The following is a 24,264-nucleotide window of genomic DNA, read 5'->3' as shown; positions in this document are numbered from 1 at the left end:
GACCCGAGATAACCCTCAGGCGAAGCAAAAGAAAATTAAGCGGACGACACTGGTTGCAGACACGAAGCCGTCACAAACAGACTCGACCGTTTTTCCAAATATTTCGAGCCTTTCCAATTTGCGAACCCGTGTCCCCGCCAGTATATTGCCGACTTTTATAGCCGATTCAAATCAAGCTAATCTGTAGGTGGCTCTCTTTTTCTGACTAAATGAAGGAATGCCACGGTTAGACTGAGCAGGAAAGCCCCTAAACTAGAAAGCATGGATAGCTGGCCCCACTCTTTGAAGCTCGAGCGCGGCGTAAGAGGGGAGGGGAAGGACTCGCCTCCTTGCCGTCCTCAAAAGAGGCGTTGTCCCGTTTGAGGATCGACTTTTTGGGCTCCTCGGAGAGCAGGTCATCACGGATCTGGTCCCTGAAGCGCATCTCGGGCAGCCGGGTGTTGCGTGTCTTGTTCACAATGACGGCGGTGCCGGCCTGGTCCACGTTGTGGTCCAGGCCAAAGTAGGCCGCCACCCGATGCACCAGCATCCGGTGGTACGAGCTCATCTGGGCAAACCGCAGCGACTGCCTCCTGCAAAGAAATACGAGATGGGGATCACAATCGCCGGGAGGGGAAATAAAGTTAAAAGCCGACCTATTTGGCGGTGGTTGTGCGCGATGAACAAAAACGGCGCAAAAGACAAGGAGAAAAGAGGAACGTACACCACGGGACAAGCGCTGTCCCGTCGTGTACGTTCCTCTTTTGTCTTCATCTTTCGCTCCAGAGGTATTCGCAGAATTGCAAGGAGGGACTTCGGTTGCCCCCAGCTTCCTACCTCCAACGACGGGCGTCTCACCTCACGCAACCAAAGCGGGGCACAAGGCACGTAGTGCGTGATCATTCCAAAGACATTCCCACGCTGTCGGCGACCCTCGGAGTCTCGGCACGGGGGCCACCGACGCTCCCCAAGGAGCCACAACCCAGAGGGACATTTGTGGACACTTGGCACATTTAGCAAACTCGCCAGGCACGTCAAACTCGGGAGGGTACACTAATGTGTGGCCCAAAAGGACAATTTCCTACAAGGTGAAAGAATCGGGCACCGGAGAAGAGAGAAGAAATAATAGCGCACATGAATTAAACCTACGCGGGATGTTCTGAAATGAATGCAAACAAAATGAGGCCGAACTTAGGGGGGAGATGTTGCCTCCGGTTGGCTATTGTTTTGGCTCGTTTTTGAAAACCCGCAGTGAGCAGTGCATACCTTAACCCCGGCAGTTTCTTTATTTTAGGCAATTATTGACTCTAAACTGCTTCTTTTTAATGTTTATTACACGCGCAGCCTGGGCCACACGCGTCTCTACCACTGATCATTATTTTTAATGATGTGTACAGTAAATAAAATACTGCACACGTGCTGTTATCTCTCGGCAGCGCCGCAAACAAAGCTTCGAACGAGGACAACCGAGGGGCGAGCGAGGGTGCGTGGACGAGCTACACTCGTCCTACACGGTCTGGGAACGGCTCTAGGTGGATGAGCTAGGCTCGTCCAAAACAGGTAATAAGTTAAAAGTCTCGCCGCCGAGGACCAACTGGAGTGCCTCTCGAATCGACATACCTTCCTAACCCTTTGAATGAACAGCAAGAGCGCTTGTTCCTCAAAAAATGATAAATATGCCAATGGTATTGCGGGCGCATCTTCAGGATCTACCTATTCGAGCTGCCTGGTCCATATACCTGAAAACAACTCAGGTATATGCCCATCGCCGATGCTGCGAACAGCACGGCATCAGCGATGGGCACCTACCTCCTAGAGGCCCCGAAGATACGCTTCGAGCTTCCCTGCAGGGGTCGCCAATCCTGGCGCTGGTTTTAGCAGACAATCTTCCAAAAGTTTTTATTGCGCTTCCTCCAGCGTGACGCGAGTCTCTGTAATGCACAATTTTCTAATGTTTTGACTTGCGTGTCACCTTGAACTTAAATGTGCCGCAGTGACCCGCTTGGCACTCATCGTTGTACGGAGATGGTCGGTCAAGGTGCCGCCAGGGCCACATCCTCGTGTTTGTCACGTTGCACCATCCATTGGCAGCGTGCAGACATAGGCTAGATTCGTCCGCTAATACCACCGTCCTGCGATCACCCAGGCTCAGCAGTGTCGGTAGCGTTCCTCGTCCCGAGTTAATGTAAAGAACTTATTTTGTGACATTTTGTTTATGCCGGTGCGCATCGGCAACTCAAAAGCACGACATGGGAGTATTTCTAGAGCATAGCTCTCACGCCATTGCTCGCTAGTGAACTAAGTGTCGTCGTGCACCTGCCCAAACACAAGGTAAACATGGGAAAACTGGAAGTATATCTCTCCCCTTGTCAAGGCAGCCGAAAGTGGCACAAACGAATGGTATTGTTACGAAACAATGGCAACAAGTAGTAACTTTATGCCTCAACCCACCATTGAAGAATGCAAAGAGAGGTGCGTTAAACATAATTATTGTTGCAATTCGTGCAGAATGGTCCATTAGGGATAGCTGCATTTCTTCCTCGTACCACCGAATTTCCCACGCTACAAAACTGGAATATCCAAAGGACAAGCAGCTTATAAAATATTTTTCTAAATTTTTCTTAAAAGAGAAAGCCCATCTGGTACAAATGCTGATCAATTATGAAATGAAGGCTTTTAAAAATGAAATTCGTAAAAAAAAATATGAAGTTGAGAAAATCCCAGCTTGAAAGTTCGCACAATTTTCTTTTACGTGCACAATCAATCTGAGTAACACTTTCATGGGTCCTTTATGACAAGAAAGAAAAGCGCCTTACTAATTTTCGAGCACGGGCCTTTGTACAATGTGACTTATGACACCGTACCTATGAGCAAAAAGCAACGTAGCCATTAATTGCGGTCGAGAAACATAGCACTCAATGTTTACGAATTTGACTTTTGAAAGTGGGAAGCTCATATTAGACCTCACGACGTCGAAAGCGAGCATTCGGCAAACCCCGACACAAGTCGGTGCAGCGAGAGGGCAGCCAAGGCCATTCTATCGACAGTCTTTTTCAGTTTCGTAACTCGAAGTCTCCCAACAGCACCGACTCAGACTCGCGGAAATTGTCTCCGTACGCGAGTTCGCCGCATCCGTCCCCGCCGGGACAACAACAGGCAAAGGCACGACGCAAACGCGACGTCGTCGGGCAGACGACGAGGGACCGCGAACGGGGATGTGAGGAATGCGCCGATCAGACGCGTTCAGGATGCTGCGCAGGGCCGCCGCTCACTTGTTGTCCCTGACGAGGGAGAGCAGGTCCTGCTCGATCTTCAGCATCATCACCCGGTCCTTGTGGTTCTTGTGCAGCGTGTCCACGATGAACTGCTCCAGGTCCACCCCCGTCGAGTCCGTGTACGTCTCCGTGCTCGAGTCTGGAAGCAGACGTGCGTGACACGCCATTCCCCTCAAACCCGCTCCCCAACCCTGTTCCCCCGGCAGCCGACTCAACCTTCGCAGGGGTGCCGCAAAAGGGTCCTTCGCGACAGCTCCACGTCGGACGTGCCGCCCAGACTGGACGGACGTCCACCTTGGTAGCAACAAATTCCGCTTGCCGTAAACTCCCGGACAAACGTCTGCCCCTCTCAGTTTTGGAAATAAGTACCCGCGGCAGAAAAGTGCCGGAACGTCGCCTATCCCACCCCCCTGACCACCACCCTATCGACGGGACCTACTGAAGACAGGCTAGATTCAGTGGAAATGCTTGCTGCACCTTCCATGAGACTGCTCAAACTTCTATTTACCGCTACGCCCTGTTGTGAAATGCAACAACTGCTTTCCCTAGGCTTTTTAACTTGTGGTGGCACCTTGTCTTTATCTTAACCTGGAAACGGCGGCAAACGTGCGCGGCTCGCGGGTGAGGTCTGCCACCCAATGTATGTGATGATTCACGCGCGTCCTTCTTTTCAACTATTATTAGCGATCGCTGGCACGGGTGCATTCATTCTTTTTATCGCAAATTATACGTGGAAATATGTATATTGACCAGGATCCATAGCCAGTGGCTTGTCGTAGATCCTTTCGAGAGAAATACAATATGAATATACAATTCGGTGCACGTGCAAAAGATACAAAATAAAACGCTCAATTTTTTTGAAGGTTGAAATTCTATACACTCAACATATCTACAAACATAACTCACACACATGATTACCTAAAACCACTAATAATATACAATAACACAATCTGTGCACCTTCATAAGAAATAGATATCACACAATCCAAACACACAAGACGCCATTCTAGTTTCACACTTATACGTGTAAATATCCACTTTTTGAAAATTCCATTACACATCAAATACATTTCCCCACTTCGAGCTTGCCAATGTAAAAAAAATTCTCAAGGGCGGCGACTTTATTACGAGAAGGAAAAATAGACTCCCGTTCCGTTACCAGGACTCGCGCATACACGGACACCGGCACACGCCACAAACAATCGCTGGAACTTTCAGAAGTGCCGAAACGTTGAGTCCACTCACCCCTGGAAAGGCTGGGAGAGGAGCCCTCCAGGCTCCCCTGGGAGCTGCTGCCTCCCTGTTTGCTGAGACGGCCAGACTTTCCTCCGGGCGAGGGACCCCCCTTGCCTCCCTGGGCACCAAGGAAGGGGCTTCAGGGCGGAGCACCGCCTCCCACCAAGCCCCCCCGACAAACAGACCGACCAGCCACCCTTGCTACAAACCGGCGGCAGGCAAAGCACCCAACGACGAAGCCGCAATTCACGTCGGTAGACGCTGAGCGTTACCTCGTCTGCTAGAGGACCCGTGCCCAAACGATAAGACGTAGATGCATTAAAAAGCAGCGGCGTAATTCGCCCAAGGGTCTGTTAAGACAGCACGGGTAGAAAACCCACAAAGTGCATATAGTCAAAACCCGACACGTATTAAGCGACACGTTTCGTGGGAGCCTTGCGAGTGGTCAAGGTCGAGCTAGTGACTGACGAGGCGCGTTAGAGATCAAATGGCCGTTCCTTGGGACTTCGAAACATCGCTAGAAATTCCCTAGGGGAAGCTGCGACAGGAGAACCCGTAAAAGGATTAACTCCGTACTGTACTAGTACCTGTACGCAACGCACATTAAACACCTAGAGCCACTTCAAAGAATAGATCTTTTGTTAGGCGCAACTAAAGCCTACGCTGAGGAACGAGTGTTAGAAATCCCCGATAACTCCCTTTGTGCATTTCCTCATCTTCAAAACATGGAGCCCCTTGCTCGTGACATTTTTCACAAAAGTCTGACTAGTGGACAAAACTGGGCCCACTGCTTCAAAAATTCAATGTGGTTCTCGACCTTCTTGGTCAAAAAAGCCCCCATGAGCCTGAGTTGAGCCGAGAAGGCTGCTTAGAACAACCCCACGGATGAGAGCTGTGAGGGGGGGTCAAGCAAGTGTTGAGTTGGGAACAAATTTTGGAGTAGAAAAATCTCGTTCTGGAGGACCTTCGTAAAAGTAAAAAATTGTGTTTTGGAGTAGCTTTGCAGCAGCACATGTGTAAGATTGGAGCAATTCGGTGCCGTTCCCCATTAGTGATGCCGGTATAAATTTATGCAATCAGCTGCGCAACGCCCATTAAAAGCCCGAGGTTACCAGTTATACTGTACCTGTCAAATTGCCCTTCGATTGTGCCAAGCCATAAACTTGGTCAAATTCATATTTTGTTTCCACTAGTGCTAGCGGACAAATGAAGCAGGGTTGATGTAAGCGTGCTATCACCATAGAGAAGTCGGTGTAGGGTACCAATTGCGGTTAAGCACCAAAATAATTTGGAACTTAACCCCAATAAGACCAAGGTTGTTTCCTATACCCATCAGACAAGCTGCACTAAATACCCGTACACCATGTTAGGTTTAGCTATCGCGAGGTCAGATACTATTCGTGACCTGGGACTGCCGTTTGATTCCTGCCTCTTGTTTACAGAGCACGTCTTGAAGATTGCCAGTGACGCTTATCAGGTGCTAAACTTTATTTCCCGAATGACGCAGAATTTTCGTACTCACGCTAGCATGATCCATCTATTTCACGCTCTTGTTTTATCCAAACTGGAGTTTTGCTCAGTCGTATGGAACACCATTGGAACGATGCAATCGTGTATTTTAGAGAAAGTGCAGCGTCTTTTTGTATGTATTGTTTATGACAGATGGATGGGAGGCACATCTGTTTTGATTATGAGTACCTGCTTAATCTTCTTGATCTTATAGCCTGTACAAAAGAAGATTAATGCGAGACTTCATTATTTTGCATAAGATAATGAATGCCATGCTCGATGCACCCTTGCTTTTAAGTTTGACTTCTTTTTGTGTCCCTCAGAAGCGTAGAAGATTTTCATTTATTTTTCAACCGCAGAAAGTTGGTGTACAGTCCCCAACGTCACGCCTACAGCTCCTTCACAAAGACGTTGGGAGTGACTTAGACTTGTTTTCACCCCTCATAACTTTTAAACGAGCCTTGTTGGCCACTTGACAAACAGCCATGGTCTGTTGTTTTATCCAGTTTCGTTTATTTACCTTTACCTTTCTCTACTATGTCCTACTTGTTTGTGATTGTAATATGAGCACACTATGAAGGCCTCGAGCTGTTTGTGGGCACATTAAGCGGAATAAATGCAATTCAACCCTCTCTCGATAAGAGAGAGATAAATTAGCACTATACAAAGTCTTCTCAGGTGGCACAAAAATCAGCTGATCTGGACCTCATAACTCCTAAAGACAACATGCTGTGTCACAAGCACTTTATTTACGATGACACTTGCAACAATCTCTCACTGTTTAGACAATCAATGTCTGATTGCTTTGCTTTTCCTCGGTTGTTATAGTGATCTAGTTACCCGAAAATCCAAGTTAGTAGACAAAATATTCTTGGTTCCCCAATGTACAAATGCTTTAACGGTTAGTACAATCAAGGAATCACATTATTTGACACAAAAAAAATGCAACTGTTTGTAACCAAGCAGTCCCGACTGAGCACGCTAACGGAATGGGAACCATGTGCGAGCACATTTCTATAAATAGTGCCACAGTTCTGAACATAGGCACGCAGAAAAAGATATTTACTTGAGCTTGTTAAGCTTTAGTAGTTTGTTTTGAAATCCAACTAAGTCTGATAAAAGCGTGCAGCGTTAGGAACGTCGAGAAAATTGGTGCGAAAGAATGCCGCAGAGCCGGAAACCTGGATTGGAATGTAATGGCCAAACCCCACTAGATTCCCACAGTTGCCAGATGCAAAAGAAAAACACTTCCAAAAATAAATTTGTTCGCAGATTCCTTCGGTTTGGCACAGTTTGCCGCAATTTTTCCCTTTGGGCGCAGCAAGGTGCAAACAAGCGGGAATTTATCAAAAAGGCGCAACTGGACCACTCCTGAAGCTGCGCATGGCCCGGACCAACTTTTACAATAGCTAGTGCTCCCATACGCTAGCCCAGGCGAGTTAAACTTGGGCAAGCCATGTCGACGCATTCGTGTTGAGCGCCTTTTGCGTTTGTGACCTGGCCACATGCACCGGTCCGTCTCGTGCCAACAGAAAGAAGCAGTCTCGCAGTCGAGTACTCTAGCACCTCCCCAGGGTGTCGGTTAGTGCACCAAGAAGAGTTAGGAAGGTGGCCAGCACATGGCGACTGAGCCTGCAGCATTGGGCCGAGCAAAATCGCAAGAAGTATGCGGAGAGAGAAGAGAGGGAGGGCAAAGAGAGCGGAGGGCAAGTGGACGGGGGCGGAGGGGCGCCCGGGGATTGAACCGTACGCTGCACCATCGAGACGAGTTCGGGAGCGCCAGGAGCGGGGCTTGATAAAACGTAGGAGCCACCGGGCCAGTGTCTCGAAACGTCTTGTTTCAGCGCACAGGCCAATTACAAGATTGCAACTTCGGGGCAGATACACCAATTCTTGACGCAAAAGCACGGTGGTGTTTTCTTACGCCCCATACGACGTGGTACCCCGAATTTGCTACTTAAGGGAGACGCAAATAAAAAAGCAAAAAAGAAGTTTTTTGTGTCAATCGACGCTGGCAGTGCCACCACCCTGAATTACCATTAGAAAATCTATAATTTTATTTTTACTTCCACGTCGAGACGGGAGTCGTGCGCACGGAGGTTCCGTCCCCGGGGGTCGAGAGGGGAAGGAGCGCACCTGCACGGAGAGCATCTGGGGGCTGGGTGCTGCCGGGCCGACCTCGCCGGGAAAGTCCAGGGGTGGCGAGGCATCGTCCCGCACCGCGTGGCTGCGCACTAGCACCTTGAGCCGCTGGCGGAACGGGGGGGGGGGGCAGAGAGAAAGAGAGAGAGGGCTACCCAGAGGCACCACCACAAGCCCAGAGAGACAGCCCGGCACTGAAGGGAAAGGTTAGCCAGCAGAGAGCCCCAGTTCAGACAGACAGAAGTGCACGCGTTGCCGTCGTCCAGATTCCAAAGATGACGCGTCACTAGCAGGTTAGCTCCTCTAGTGCAGCGGGCATAGACCCAATAATAGGCACCCACGAATGCCCCTTTTTAATCTTGGCCTGAACTCTACGAGGTTGTGGCATACAAACGCCCAGTAGGAAAGGGTCATGACATTAGTGGTTCATTTGCACACTAAGAACATGTTGACTACAACATTGTTAAGCGATGGAGTCATAGTTTGTCCCGTATTCAGTACATGGGTCCTAACACAGTCTGTTGCTTACAGAGCGGCTAAGCAAGGACACCACTGGGTAGTTACCACCACAGAGAAGGTGCATTTTAACACTCCTTAAACGAGCAAGCATACACACCGAACCCGGACTGTCCTGAAATCAGGAAGCTGCCATAAACTGCTGCATTGGGCCAGGAAACCAATGTGAGTCAGATTTAATCAACTCTTTAGTGGGGGGATCCAGATCCGTCCGTTTTTTTTTATTGTTCCCCATCTCAGGGTCTACAAGATGCCCGCAATGACGCTTACTGCATCAAAGGCAATGCTAACCAGGATTTGGGTCAGAGATGGAACGTGCGTAGGCGATCCAAGCTATGGGGCATGCCAAAAGTTCTTCGCCGCTTCCAAACCGGGAGCCGGCGTCCCATTGCGAGGTCCGTAGCGCTCCCAGGGGCTCACCTGCTGCGAGCTCCGCGAAGAAGTGGCGGTGGAGGCCGGAGACGAGACGCCATCCTCCTCCCCGCCGTCCTCCGGCACGGCCTCAACCGGCCCCGAGCCGTTGGGCGGCTCTTCTGGCTCTCGGTCCAGCCGTATCGTGACGGGGGCCGCAGCCGGGGCAGGCGGCCGCTGCGGTCGCTCTTCCTCGTCCACCTCGCGCTGCTTGGCCAGGCGCACGACCGCGGGGGCGGGGCGCGGAGGGGGCGGCCCCTCCTCCGCGGGGGGAGGGGCCACCGCACTCCCGGGGGGGGACGCCCCCCCGCCCGCACCGCATCCGCTCTGGACCACGATGCTCGGAACTGTGGGGTAAAGGTGCCCAGAATGCGTCACTGACCGGTGTCTGGCGTCTTACCAGCCGCGAACCAAAAATGAAAACGCGGTAAATGCACCGGTCGGGGGCGCATTCCAGGCGTTGCTCCGGAAGGGCGGTGAGTCCCTTCCTAACTCGGACCACTGTTCCTGGCACGACAGCCCTTTCTGGTCTTTCGTAGGACCTCGCTGGATGCAAATGTACCGCACCAAACCCTCTAATGCACCCTGCACGACGCAGTGGCAGCTCGTGCCAAAGATTCAAACATTTTCCATTCAGTGCCGACTCCTGCCAATTTCAATACGAAGGAAGTGTCGCACCAATGTGCCTTCAAATAATCGAGACTGTGCGATGCACGCTAAAGACTGAGAATTAAAGGAAGATGTGGCCCCGAACCTTTTTATATATATATATATATATATTTTATTTTGAATAATGAAACTAACTATTTATAATTTTGTCTTCTCTTTTCAAAACAGTCGCTAGATTTAATGTAGCTTGCCTTTTGTGTTCAGAGGGAAAAACAACTGCTTGAAAAAGGCTTTTTGTGTGCAAATTTTGACACATTAAATTTTCATAAGAAGCACGATGTAATAGCTTATTTTGCTTTTTATGAAGTGTAGGGTGCTAGAAACTAGCCAAAATTTCTGATCTAGAAGAAAAAAATACTTCACAAAGCCTATTTTTAAAGCTTTTTAAAAGTCAGTTAAAATTAGCAAGAACGCAATTAAGATATTGAGATACCAAATACATACCTGCACTCTACATCTCCTCAAGGTAATACATAAAAAATATCATTATCAAGGGAAGATCCTAAGTACCGAGAACTGAGTGCACAAACTTAAAAGACGAACCAAAGTCGCGAAAAAAGAGAAATAGGGGGATCGGTGACCGAGTAGGCTAGCGCACACCGGCTCGGAGCACGTGGAGCGAAAGCTCACGCTGCACAACCCAGGGATCCTGGGTTCAATCCCCCACCCCTGCCCGTTTCGATCTGGATGAGCATCGTACCGGCGTGCGGTCGTGTATCACTACTGCGTGGTGCACGTTAAAAGACCCCAGGCTAGCGGTTGTACTGCACTGGCTAAATTGCTCATCTACAGCGAGCGACTCGTCACAACTTTGGAATTGCTGACCAACTACACGCTGTCTAAATATCCACACAACCCCAATTATTAACGAGTAAACTAAGTTCCAAAGTTGAAAAGATGCATAGTACTCCTCATGAATCGGCTGCCATCGCATAAAAGTGAGACAGAACTAGGGCGGGCTGCCCAGGAATCATCCAAAGTCACCAAAACCGTCCCTCACTGTTTGTTGCTAATTCCCCGCCTCCTCTCGCGCCTTTCATTTCTCGGGCCTCCCTGGATTGAAATTGCCTTCTTCCACTTACACTTCCTATAACCAACACTAGCGATTTTAAAACAGCAATCGCTAATATCTTAACAGATATTCCGTAGCATTTGTTCATAGCATATTTTACAGCCGAGCTGTTAAGGGCTAGTTTCCCCAGGATCGTGTACCCCGCAAAGAAATGAAGACATCGAACTCTAGACACCCACCGCCATCTATGAGCCGCGGCGGCAAGCCACGTATCTGGTTGCCGCCGTCGCTCGTAGATGGCGGCAGCCTTTCCACTCTGGCTTGCCGACTTGCAACCGGCCATTACTTTCCATTGTACAGCTCCGCTGGTCTTCCTTCTTCATCAGAGTGGAAAGGCTGAAAGATTTTGCCCGTTCGTTCATGTTTGATCTGTTTATCTATTGCAGACACTTTCCTCTACAATGCCCTTGGGCCCCGAGAAAATAATGCGGAAAATGGAATGTGCTATCAAATACCGTTACATTAGCTGCACCTTTCACGCCGGCATTTTGGTCATTCCGCAGCTGGTGGTTTTCGTGGCAGCTGCATAAACTATATTGCTAGCAAAGGTCTCGCGCTGGATTGCCGTCAGCAGAACCAGACTCACGCAGAAGTGCGGAAGTTTACGGCTTTCAAGTGGACGAATGGCAAAACGTGTGCGCAGATTTGCTTTGCGCTCGTGTATCCATCCAACACGGCACGTTTTGAGGCAGACATCGAAAGAACCAACCAGCTCGGGTAATTCGAGGGACAGTGAAAATCCCTCGCATTTCCCGGCCGACCCTCGGACGCGTAGAGAATCTGCACTCGTGACAGGTGGGGCAGATTGCGTCATTCGGAAGTATCATCAGCACACCCATGTTGCACATCACTCAACTTGCAGAGCCCAATGCCACTTTTTAGAGTGCAGCTCTTAGGCGCCCGTTTCCGGATTGAGCGGCGTCACCGTCAGCGTAACCACGCGTCGCATTATGGAAACTGTCCCATAATAACTCACATGTGACGTCTTCCATAATAACTCACATGTGACGTCACGACGGTTACGAGTGACGACACGAAAGACACCTGTGAAGGTTACAACGGAAGTCACAAGTGACGTCACGAAAGACGCTTGTGAAGGTTACAACAAAAGTTACGACCTTCAAAAAGCAGGTCATGAGAAGCTCACAACCTTCATGTGACCTTCACGACCTTCACGAGTGACGTCAGGGGGGTCACGAGTGACATCACCGTTGACGTCACGAGGAGAAAGCAAGAGAGGGGTAAGAGGAGGAGAGGAGGAGGGTCAGAGGAGGAGGAGGGGCATACCCTCCTCTCTGTACCCTCCCCTCCTCATCTCAAGAGCTGCGCTCCAATTCGGCATTACAGAGTTGTAAATGTATCATTTTTTTTTGTAAACTTTTTCGAAGAACCTTATCCTCTTTTCTGAAGCGCCGACACACATGAGCGCAGCGCCGATTGCATTGGAACAGTTGCCGTTGCCATGGTTAGGCTTAGGACGTCGCAACAAAGGCTCCTTCGCTAGCGTTCCCTACTTGCCTTTGCGCCACCTATCTTGAAACTTGCGCGTGCTTCGATAATTCCAAAAGCAAATGTCGCATGTTTTAGTGTAGTCTATCGCAAATCATATCGGAGAAACATAGAACGTGTCGCTGTCCTGAGTGACAGCTGAGTGACAGCCTCAAAGATGACTAATATTCGCATAAACTTGCCATGCTTTGAGCCACCGCGAGTTACACATTTTTTACCAATTCTTCATCAGAATTTTGCACTTTTTTTAATCAAGAAAGTAGGATGTCTGAAGACAATAAAACGAGCAAAATAAAAAAATAAAAACTTTCCAGGATATTTTTTTTCTGCATTTTTTTTTTTAATTATTTTACAACACTAACCAAATTTCCCTTCTTCAGTGGAGGCATGGCTTCAAAGTTCGGTAAACATCTATGAAATCAATTTGACTTTTCATGCCAAATGGTGCGAAATCCTCCATGTTTTTATTCTTTCCAAGTGTTCCAAAATCAGGCATTTTCATAAAATTTGGCTAAGGTCATTTCATAGGATGCTGTTTCCTAAACATGCAGATATGAAAACTATCTTTTTATCTGCAGTTTGCGAAATATGCCCCAAGGTATGCCCCTCATGCAATAAAAGCGTGACGTGCCAATTGAGAAAAAAAATAAAAGTGCCTCTAAAGTACCCACAAAGATCAATATTTTCATGATTTCTGTCAGATATTGTTGATTTATATTTTCAAATGATTACTCCAGTTGTGAGTCAGCACTTCATATGTCGAACCATCTCTTGGGTTTTCGTCTATATGCCTGTGCATCACCGCATACAAAATAGACCAACTTGGTAGGATGAGGGTGGCCCCGGCCCAGCAAGACTCACTTTCAGACTTGGCCATAGATTCTCTGGAAGAATCCAGGCTGGACTAGTCCAGGGCAGCCATAGGCAGCTCCTCCTGTCCACAAGAGAAACAAAGAGGCTACTCACCACTCACTCAAAAGAACGGCCGTTGGGACCAAATTCTGGGGAAGCAGAACAAACAATGTCGAAGCAGAACAAAAGCAAGTGGCGTCGAGGAAATCTGGTAGCAGGAGCATTGCAACGAGAGACGCACTCACAAATGTGCACTGAATGTTTTGTTTCAAAATTGCTGTTTTTTTTTGTACCGCTGCTTTTGTATAGATTTATGCGGGATCGAAAAAAAGGTCATTTCGAATCCTCAGTCACAGCAGAACAGTATAATCTATGACGACATCCTGAACAAAAGGGGTTGTTTTGCTGTGCTTGGGATTTTTTTTTGTGTAGGCGGTTGTACACGGTGAGAAATATGCGGTAGTTATTCTGTTGCGGACGTCTTTGCAGTTCCACAGGAGGGCAACTAGGCCAGTACAATATTTTGCCTCGTAGCAATAAATATTTTCTTGTTTTCATCTTTGTATGCGATTTGCTCTCCGTGATTAATGAAACATCATTTATTGACAATAAATAAAATTGCTCTTGTGTTTTGAAGGCTTTGCTGAAGGATCTCTCCATCCTCATTTGTAACTCACGCAGTGAGGTACACCCAGGGGTGTGCGGCCAGTCTTGTATGCTTTGCAAGTGAACTCAAGTACATACCTTGCGCGTGAGAACGTCAAAACAATATCTCGAAACACACTAAAAATGAAAGTGGGCCTCGCTAATAAATGGGATAAATGAGAAACGCGCTGGCAAGGCAACCGAGCACGTACTAGTATTTTTTTTTTGACTGAAGTGAAACAATAAGTGAATGCATTGCCACACGCGTCGCCGAGCGAGCGCGTGCGTGACTGAATGGTTACCGTGCTTGGCTGTCGTGTGGAGGATCCGGGCTCTATTCCAGGGAACGGAATGTACTTCTATTTATTCTATCTACTTGGCGTTCTCGTAAGTTCTAGAACCTTCTAGTCTGATTGAGTTATGAATATTCTACATGCCAAACTTTCTAGGCCGAATAGTCCAAAGGCACACGCGGGTACAAAAGCTGCTCCGCGTGGCGAGCCGGAGTCAGTCTCGCTCCAACGCTCAATCCTGCTGTCACGCCGCTATCGACGCCTGCGACGATAGCCTTTTTCTACTTTGTTGTGGGCACAAGTTCACCCCATTAAACTTTGTTGTTTCAGTTTTCGTCGTCTCATCAATTGTCATTCGTGACAATATGCACGAGGCACGTAAATAGCAGACGTAGTATATTCCTCTGCGCGCATGTGCACAGTTGCAGGTAATATTCGATGCTTATAAAATGCGTACGAAGTAAACCAAGCTGCTGGTTTGGCAAAATGATCAGTAATGCTAAAAATTACCAAAAAGTCCAGGTTTTGCATGCATTATGGTGTCTTTTCTTTGCCTAACTCGAGCGATGCTGAGTGTGCAATTGCACTTAATTCAAGATACTAAAAAGGTTCAGTAGGATATACACTAAGGATTGCGAGCCTTACGGGTGCGTGCCCAACCGATGCTCAAAGTGACAGCACGAGCTTCCGATCACAACGCAGTCCTTGCCCACGAAACTCCATTTACACGCAGAGAGAGGTGAATTCTACCGTGTACCTGCTCTCAGCTTTTGCTGCAACAAACGGGTAAACTCAATATATTTTTGCAGTGCATGGCTCGAAATACTCAAAAACTACATTGGCTTTTTTTTATTTGTTCGCGTTTAGCGGAATTGGAGAAAGCTTGTCTTCACACCTGAGCGATTTTAACTCTGCTCGTGTTATTACATTTGCCGATCGAGACGGCTTCCCGTGCTTACAACTCCAACAAAGGTACACAGATGCTAGCTTCTTCACATCAAAAAAAAAAAAAACGGTCTTCATATTTGAAAACAAAAAAAAATTATCTAGTCCACCATGTGCAATAGCAAACAATTATGGCCCGGCACGCAGGCGTACGCCTTGCGGGCCTCGCACAAACATGGGGGGGGGGGGGGGGGGGGGGCGTGGCGTGGAAGAAGGGCAAGGAGGATTGCCCTGAATGGAAAGGAGGAAAACATGGGGGGAGGAGGAATTGCACTGCCTTTCAGTATATGGGGGGCTCACCTCAGTGCAGGGGTGGTGCCTTGCCCGGCGGCAGTGGGGCCTTCTGGAAGGCCATCCCCAGCAGCAGGGGACACCCCCTCGGCTCCGCCTCCCTGCAGGGGCCACAGAGGTCACAAGGCGGTCGCTACGCTTGGGGTGTTTCCTTTTCCAAGAGACACTTCATTTTCGAGTGCAACTCAAATTTACCCCATTTATTCCGGTAATATGCGTGGTTGCGTACTCCCCAATCGACATATTAAAATTTTTTATTAGGTTGGGTAAACTAAGGCTTCATACAGGCCCCAGCAAGTCACAGACTTTCTACATTTTCGGATTTCATTTCTGTTGAAATTTAGATGGTGTTTTTCTGAGTTTGTTTTCTTTATTGTAATTTTGGCACTCACCGGTTCTTACTTCCATTAAATTACCATTTCTCCGCAAATAAGGAATAAGGATGAATAAAGAAAAATATTACCCTCGCATAAATGCATCCAAAAAAACAGAAAGCCATTTTAAATGGGAGCCATACTAGCTAGAAGACAGCCCTATATGTGTCAAAGGGACTTACCTAAGGTGAATTAGGGCTCGTAGTAAACAATTTAAAAACAGCTGACTCTGCGTTTCACCGCTGATAAGCCTCTTTAGAACATTTGCATTGCAGACACAAAGAACTACAAGCCTCAGTGTACAGTGCAGCGGACACATTGGCCCCTGGAGAAAGCACAGCCTCCATTCGCGAGTTTTGGCTCTCCTAAGACCACTGCCTCCCATCCATGTAAGGCCAAAAACCTGAACAGTGGCTGCACAGAAGCTTTGAAGAGCTACTGTCGTTGCCCAGAAATACAGCAACATTGATACGTCGTTCCGAGTGGACGCTGTCGGCCCTTCGTCAATCGTGCAATGTCAAAAGAGAGACTGCGATAGCCTCTCCTTACGAACACTGACCCAGCACTCGATCGCGACTATGGTCAAGTATCTTCGATTTTTATTTGTCGCCGTGATCTCGATTATAGGAATGTTTCTGATAAATTCAAATTTAGAAATTCTATCGCTGATCTTTCGTCGGATTGATCCCCGAAAGCACTGTGCCCTAGTCACGGACTCAAAAAACTGGCAATCATTCACTCCACACACGATGTAGACAAAACAAAATGCATTACCACGGCATAGAATGGGCACATTGGTTCACCTAATATAACATCAACTGTCACGAGTGAAAGTTACCCAAGCGTGAGTCAGTACAAAAACAAATATGGCACAAGACAAAGATGGCATTCTTTGCTGTTAAGATTAGGAGTTGGCTTGTCAAGCGAAAGAGAACAATGTAACTTAATGCTACAGGGAAGGTAGGGAGCCGTAGAATGCCCAGCGCATTTTGAGTTGCACCAAACACGCTGCATATTGTGTGGCACATTCTTCAGAGGCTCAGGAGTCATGCTAAACTCAGGGGAGTGTAACGGCACTAAATTTGGCGGCACGCAATACTTTTGCAGCAGTTTTTGTGACACTTTTCGTGGCACTGCTTTCCTTGCCTATCCCAGCCCTTAACCCACTCTGCGTTAAAAAGAGGAGAAAGCCCACCTTGGCACGACGGTTAACATAGCTCACTCAATTACAGTCCTTAAAGGGGCCCTGGAGTCATATTTAAGCATCTACCTTTTTTGCTGTTTCCACATCCCTCAGGGTTCGGGGAAGCCAGCGGGCACAGGGAGAGTAACTAAATATCAGCGCGTCATATTTTAACTGGACGACACGGAAACCTCCTCCACCGACGGGGGAGACCCGCGGTGCAAAGAGCGTGCGATATGTGACGTCTTTGGTCCTGGGCTTACTACTGGTCAGCGCCACTAAAAGCTTCTTTTTAGTCGAAATACAAAATATAAGTGGCACGAACCGTTTCAATTATTTATAAAAGTAGTTTTTGTTCACTATTTTAGATCAGAAAAGAAACAAATGCAGTTAGAAAGTACAGAAGCAAGAAATGACCCGTCGAAATACCCGCCACCAAGCGGTGGAAAAGGTGGCGCATACTAGAAAGGAGTAGTGGGATCAGGCACCAACGAGCGGCGAGCGTAGAAAAGTGCCATTTGTACGCAGCGGCGCATGCCAAATTGAAGCATGTGGGAAGATGCGTTTTTGTAATCTGCATGCAAAGATATCTTATGCAATCTTGTGTGCAGCAAGGACGAGGACACAAGGTAAGAACAGGACACAAGGAGGCGCAACTCTCAATTGATTATTATTGAATACGTGCACCGGTATTTGTAGTCTGAACCATCCTCCCAAAAGAAAATACAACAACAAACAAAACAACAAAAACAAAGAAACAACCATCACACAGCATGATTAGGAAAAACACAATCCCGTTCTCAGGATAACCAGTTCCTTCTCCGATAACGCAATCGAAGGCTTAGCAACACACGTGTCTCCTACATAATCAATGTGTTCGGCTTCTACAACTTTGCGTGCTAACATAGACTTGCATTTTCTAATTTTTACGCATCCATCAAACAGTGGTGCACATCCGCATGCCCTGCAATGTAAGTCAAGAAAGCCACTGTTTTGTTTTTGCGCATTGTTACTATGCTCGCGAAGCCGAACCTTCAGGCAGCGCCCCGTCTGCCCGACGTAGTGTCCGCCAGAGGACAATGGAATGCGATAAACACCACAATCTGTACAGTCGACAAATTTCGTTCTGTGCTTCTTTTCACATCCGTGTTTGGCACGCACGCCAAACTTTGATAGTTTGCACAGGTCCATGAGCTTATTGGGTGCAGAAAACACTACCTTAAATTGGGCGACACTCGAAGTATATATGGAATCACAACAACTTTTCCTTTTTGTCTTATTGGCTGGCTCCCATTGTTTTCCATGAGACAGCGCTTTCTTAGAAGCCCTTCCACGACCGCAAAAAGAATGTGTTTGGGGCACCCAGCTGCGAGCAACCGCAAAGCTTGCTGTTCAAAACCAGTGGGGATCATATGCTCACGGGACTTTTTTTTAGTGCACTGGTGGAAGACAGGTTACCAATACTACTTTCGACTAGCTTGGAGTACGCTGAATAAAACTAAAGCAATGGCTTATTCGCACGGGGCTCGTAACACCAACAGCACTGTCTCGAGGAAAACAATGGGAGCCAGCTGGCAAGACAAAAAGGAAAAGTTGTTGTGACACTGTATATTCATGGAGTGTCGCAGATTTTGAAGAAAGTAGCAATGCGATCAAATGTAAAGGTAGTGTTTTCTACGCCCAATAAGCTCATGAACCTGTGCAAACTATCAAAGCATGGCGTGCGTACCAAACACGGGTGTGAAAAGAAGCACAGAACGAAATTTGTCAACTGTACAGATGGTGTGGTTTATCGCATTCCGTTGTCCTCTGGCGGACAATACGTCGAGCAGACGGGGCGCTGCCTAAATGACCGGCTTCACGAGCACAGTAACAACATGCAAAAACAAAACGGTGGCTTTAACTTACATTGCAGGGCATGCCGTTGTACACCACTGTTTGATGGATAAAAATTAGAAAATACAAGTCAACTTTAACACGCGAAGTTGTAGAAGCCAAACACATTGATTATGTAGGAGACACGCGTGTTGCTATGCCTTCAATCGCATTATCGGAGAAGGAGCTGGTTTTCCTCAGAACGAGATAGTGTTTTTTTCAATCATGCTCTGTGATGGTTGTTTCTTTGTTTTTGTTGTTTTGTTTGTTGTTGTTTTTTGTTTTGTGACTACAAATACCGGTACATGTATTCAATAAAAATCAGTTGAAAGTTGTGCCTCGTGTCCTGTTCTCCCTTGTGTCCTCGTCCTTGCTGTGCACAAGATTGCACAAGATGTCAAACCAACTAGCCCAAACAACCACTCTTCTTAAGCAAAGATAAATGGTTGTTTTTCATTACTGTTATTTATTAGCTGTTTGTGGATGTACAAATGTCCTCACTGCCTGCTATTGACCATTGTTTCTTATATTGTGTTATGAGGAATGTTCATGAAGCACTTCATCACCCGCTTTATTCTTTCTGATAATAACCATCGCATTCCCTCTTGTACAATGCCCCAACAGATATTAATGAAATAGCTATGTTAACTAAACATAAAAAAAATTAAGGGGATGATGGGAGGTGCTTACAGCCAAACTAATGGCAGTGCGGCCCCAGTTCGGATCACAAAAGTGCTTGGCAAGGCATAAACAAAGGTGCTTCGGAACACGTTAAAAGTGAGCTGCAATCTTCGCTTTCCCTCCTAACATTCCCAAATAAAGTAATGCAGTGAAATACTCCACATATGTTCAGTCAATGCAATCAATGATTAGCAGCCTACAATCAAATCAAAACTGAAGTGCACAAATTTTTTTTTTTTTTGTATAATTTAGGAATTGCAAAGCAGGTCAAACAGCCCGATTTTCCCCCAAATTTCAATAGCAGAAATATCCTTCCATTTTTTGTGTCCAAGAGGGAACTCTTGTAGCTGAAGGATGAAAACCCCCAAGTAGACCCCTCGACCAACTGCCTCCTTCCGATGATGTTGCAGGTTCAATTCCAGTTGTTCTTGAACTGCACAATCTAAGAAGTGCAGTTTGCTGGAGGTACAATAGTGAATTTAACTACTTTCAAGTAGTTATGGGGCCCAATAGGCCCTTTTCAAAACCTCATTGTGCAATCTTGGCGGCCATCATTTCTTCAACTGGACCAGAGTCCTGGCCGAACGCTGATCTATCATTTATTTTTTATACGAGCCGAGTCAAGTTCACGCACAATGCTGACATAACCCTCGTGTCCAATGCATGCTCGGAGTAGGCGCAATAGCAGACTCAAATAATTGGCCCAGTAGCTACTAGATGGCGTGCACTTTTCAAGAGGGTCTATTGCCTGAAACGTAACAGGTAAAACCTCCTTCGAGACCATTGATCCAGAGTGCGAGTCCCTCATCGCACACTGCAACGACAGTCTTCCAAGTGTCTGTTCACTAAAAAATAATGTTGTGTGTATGTTCGTACAGCCAGAACTTAGTCAGCCTTAATGGGCATCCGCTGTCTCCGGTGTAATTAAAAAATGTAGACAGTGCAGTACAACCGCTAGCGTCTTTGACATGCACCACGCAGTAGTGATAGGTATGATGCTCATCAAGATTGAAAAGGGCAGGGGTAGGGGCAGGAATTGAACCCAGGATCTCTGGGTTCTGCAGCGCGAGCTTTCGCTCCACGTGCTCCGAGCTGGTGTACGCTAGCCCACTCGGCCACCGATCCGCCTGTCCGTTCACTAGCACTGCCGCTGCTTTGGCAAGAAAGTGGACGGTAACATTGCTGCATGCTTCGAGTGAGTCGGCTACGGTTGTTCCTGCTGCATCTCTGCTCAGGATGTCTTCGGTAACAGTGCCCCACTCAAGGTCCTGGCTCCTTTGGTACCTATCAAAGTTAATACCGGGCAACACTGATGGCGAGCGCCCTTGAGACCACACTAATCTTGAGGCAGCTACAGGGTCCCAGACCATAGGCATGTGTTTTCATATTAAATGCACCAGATTCACCTAACATTCGTCATGGGACAAGAACTCTCTGCTAAGAGATGAGTTACCTGATAAATTCGGTGCCAAGCTCATCCTATTGCCCAAAGGGCAATTTTGTTTGACTAGTACTGGAGGAAGATAAAACCTAATTTTAACTACATTTGCACCTTTTTCTTTGTTTTACAGAAATTGAAAAAAAAAAAAAAAATTTACTTTTGATTACACAGCAGCAAAATATGCATTTAGAAACACCTTTTGCCTTTTTTATGTCTCTGGCTCCAATCTTTGAAGCTCACCATACTCCGTTTCACCTTATGTTGTACCGCAGCGAAGGCTAGAAGCGCGAGCTCGTATCGTTGGCAGCTGCCCTTGGTGCACGAGAGCTTGTGCCGCCGAGGTGTGCCATAGAGCAAGGAGCTCGCGCTTGTAGCCTTTCCTCCGGTACAACACAAGGTGAAACAGAGTATAGTGGTGCCTCATTTAATCCAAGGCAAATAAATGCACTACTCAAGCACAGTGGTGCCCCCCTTTCGTGCTGCACTCAGTAATTCATACTGAGTTGCATAATTCAGACACATAATCAAAGAATGTGCATTCCCTTCACAGCTACAACCCAAACGCCCAATTGGATGGCTGATCGTTAAGTCTGAACACTCGTATATAAAATAACTGACCGCACCTTCGCAGTTCAATACGCGTCTTCACACTTTCCCTATCGTTTTGAAGAGGGTGTCTGGACTCGCAAAGTGGTGGGGGACCGAAGATGTGTTTCAGCATCCCTCCTTTATGGCAAAAGACAGCTGCTATGGCAAAACTGCATGTTTAGACAGTGGCAACTGCTAATGTACACAGTTTCAGCCGGTCTGAACACACAGTAATTCAGGGCCCCCGGAAAAAGTAACAAAACATTGTCAGCCTTTACCCTCTTCATTTTGCTCTCATTCCTCTCAAAAGAAACCGAGTTACTACTATCTCTGTGAATACAACATACTATAAGCAATGCGTGACTCGCGAGTCGCAATATATCTGGGTGTGGCCCTAGTATTTAAACGTTTACGAAGCACAAGAGACATACAGCCCGGCCACCATTGCATTCAAACATAGTTTTGGGCTAGTTGGTTTGTAGTTAGGTAAAAGACCTAGAAAGTTTGAACTAGACACGGACGGTACACAGCACCTGCCCTTGTTGCTGCTTCCTGTCTGTCTATAGTTTGCGCTTTCTAACCCTTTTATTCCCTCACACGTGTTGTAGGAATCGAGCTCAGGTTTTGCTACAAGGGTGTGCCGGGCTGAAACATGTAGACACACACATAATCCACGCTAACGATTGCTGTTTGTTTCTTTTCTTTTTCTTAGGTTATGGCAGATTCTTTGACTTATTTGACTAATCGGGATAAAAGAGAGTTACGCTGCAAAATGTACGGTGTGAACTCGCCACATTTTGCGGCCTTTCTCGGCGAGGATGGGTTCAAGGTTCTTTGGTTAGCGAGCGCTGTTCACGTTACACCAGAGAATGCGCATGGACGAGATTCACCATTGTACACGAGAACATCGCCGCGTGTCTGCCGAGCAGTACACTGCCAGGGAGAAAAGGCAAACATTTCACGGTCAAACGGAGTTCCAATTTTGATACACTGACATATTGCTCTGCATGCAAAACCCCGGAAGCGGGCTTTTTTTTTTTTTTCTATTAGTTCTTTTTTTAAAAATAGCTTTCACTTTTCATGAGGGGGAAACACCAATAAGCTTTCTATGGGACGAGGCAAGGAGCATGTGTCGTTTGCGTGTTATTTTGCCGGGGGATTTCGATCCGAGTTTCTCAAGCTGCAGGCTGTAGAGCGGTGGTCCGCGTTTCAAGCCCCCTTGTTACTGCCGCCTCGGAGTTGGTTAGCCCCGGTGAACGGGCACAACCCGATCACTGCCTCCGCTTCGATCACTTTTCTACGCTGCCTGTGAAAGAGCCGAACAGAAGGTCCTCGCCACAGGTAGCATGCAGTCGTACGGCGACGGCGCTAGGCCTACTCGGCACCGCTCCGAGAGATTTTCCCAGCGTATGAATGAAAAAACGTCGGCCGATTTGTTCAGGGCCGTCCCGATTCAACGCACGACAAAGGGGGTTCTTTGGGGCACGGCTGGCCGCAAGCAGGCGGAAAAAGAAGCCCAACTACTCACGAAAGTGGCCGTAAAAAAGCAATCGCCGCGGCGGCGGTCCGATCCTCCGCGTCCCTTCGGGAAAAGAATAAGCAGGCCGGCGTCCGACGACCCGTGCGAAAGTCCTGGTCCAGGGTGAGCCGGCAGCGCTCCAGTTTTGACGAGTTTAGTGACCTAACCGTTGCGAATTCATCGGTACCGGAAATTTATTTCTACACCTTGTTTGACTTTAAAAACGGCGACCGCCGTCTTCGCTCTCACGGCCCACCTACAGCCATGCTGATTACCGACGTCAGAAACTGACTACGTCACGTAAAGTGCGGTAAAGTGACAGTCGGTGACGTCATTCATTAAGCGATGGATGGATCAATACCCACAACCAAACACTTATTTGGGCTGTATTTTGCGCCACCTAGCAAGTATACTTAAACTCGTTTCTAATAAAATATGAGTCGTGTCACACGTCCCCACTTTCCCTTCACCTCGAGGACAGCGCCCAGAGCCACTGATCTCTATGACAATTGCTGGATCGCGCTTCCCCGCTTGTTCGCTGCAGCGCCAGTGAAGCCACCGGACTTCACTCGCTTGGGATACGATTTGCCGTTTCTGCTAGCCTTTGCTGCGGTTTTCCAGCGTGCTGTAGACACGTTTTCTACTCGTTCGTCGTCATTCGACGAAGAAGTTTTTTGAAGACTCTGTGTATTGTTGAGACTTGCCGTTGTGAACACGTGAAAAATTTTACGAAAGTGCAGTGTTGCAGGAAAAAGGCACAACGCGTCGAAAGGAAGGGCTGGCGGCGTGTTCAAAGCTTCCTTGGCACGCCGAATTGTGCCGTGTCTTTGTGCCTTCGCACGCTTGGATACCGACCAAGAACCGACGCCGTGTGTATGTGTTTAGCGAGTGCAATGTGCGTGAAGCTGTTCGTGCCTCTGGATCAGCGTCTTTTCACCTCGCGGTTTAGGAACGAGCTTAATCCAGCGTCCACTAGCGACGGAAGATGGGGGGAAGGTACGTCTTTTTTTCGTCCTTAGACGATTTACACAATACCGTGCACAACAGCTCCTCATCACTGATCAGTGCTGGCTTATTATCAACCTACTTAATTGCACTTGACGTTTGAGCGCGGCTCGCCTAATTGTAATTGGTCAACAGATTGCACACGACCATATCGGCCGCGCTTCTAAGATTTTCATTCTCGCCGTCTTGTACTTTTGCTTTCGAAAACCCCCCTGGCTCCACAACGTCGCCCTATTCGTGCTCCCGCGGAATCT

General features: G+C 47.6%; 1 protein-coding gene across 3 annotated transcripts in view; it reads right to left on the bottom strand.

Annotated features, from left to right (window-relative positions):
* Nucleotides 1-23,278, bottom strand: part of LOC8031822 (cAMP-regulated phosphoprotein 21) — a 112,570-nt gene extending 89,292 nt beyond the window's left edge. For 2 of the 3 annotated variants that reach the window (XM_040210372.2, XM_040210374.2), the window contains exons 1-8: nt 23,015-23,278; nt 15,354-15,445; nt 13,180-13,252; nt 9,078-9,415; nt 8,136-8,249; nt 4,500-4,608; nt 3,252-3,393; nt 326-572 (exon numbers count right to left, since the gene is read on the bottom strand). In XM_040210372.2, coding sequence (XP_040066306.2) covers nt 326-572; nt 3,252-3,393; nt 4,500-4,608; nt 8,136-8,249; nt 9,078-9,415; nt 13,180-13,195 — 966 coding nt within the window. In that variant the 5' untranslated portion in view covers nt 13,196-13,252; nt 15,354-15,445; nt 23,015-23,278. The remainder of the gene's footprint in view (nt 1-325; nt 573-3,251; nt 3,394-4,499; nt 4,609-8,135; nt 8,250-9,077; nt 9,416-13,179; nt 13,253-15,353; nt 15,446-23,014) is intronic. The other variant, XM_040210373.3, reaches the window with a different exon arrangement.
* Nucleotides 23,279-24,264: the final 986 nt, after the last annotated feature.

The sequence above is a fragment of the Ixodes scapularis genome, unplaced genomic scaffold (genome assembly GCF_016920785.2).
Source record: "Ixodes scapularis isolate PalLabHiFi unplaced genomic scaffold, ASM1692078v2 PGA_scaffold0__279_contigs__length_252992795, whole genome shotgun sequence".
NCBI lineage: Eukaryota > Metazoa > Arthropoda > Arachnida > Ixodida > Ixodidae > Ixodes > Ixodes scapularis.
This window is presented reverse-complemented; position numbering and strand designations above follow the sequence as displayed.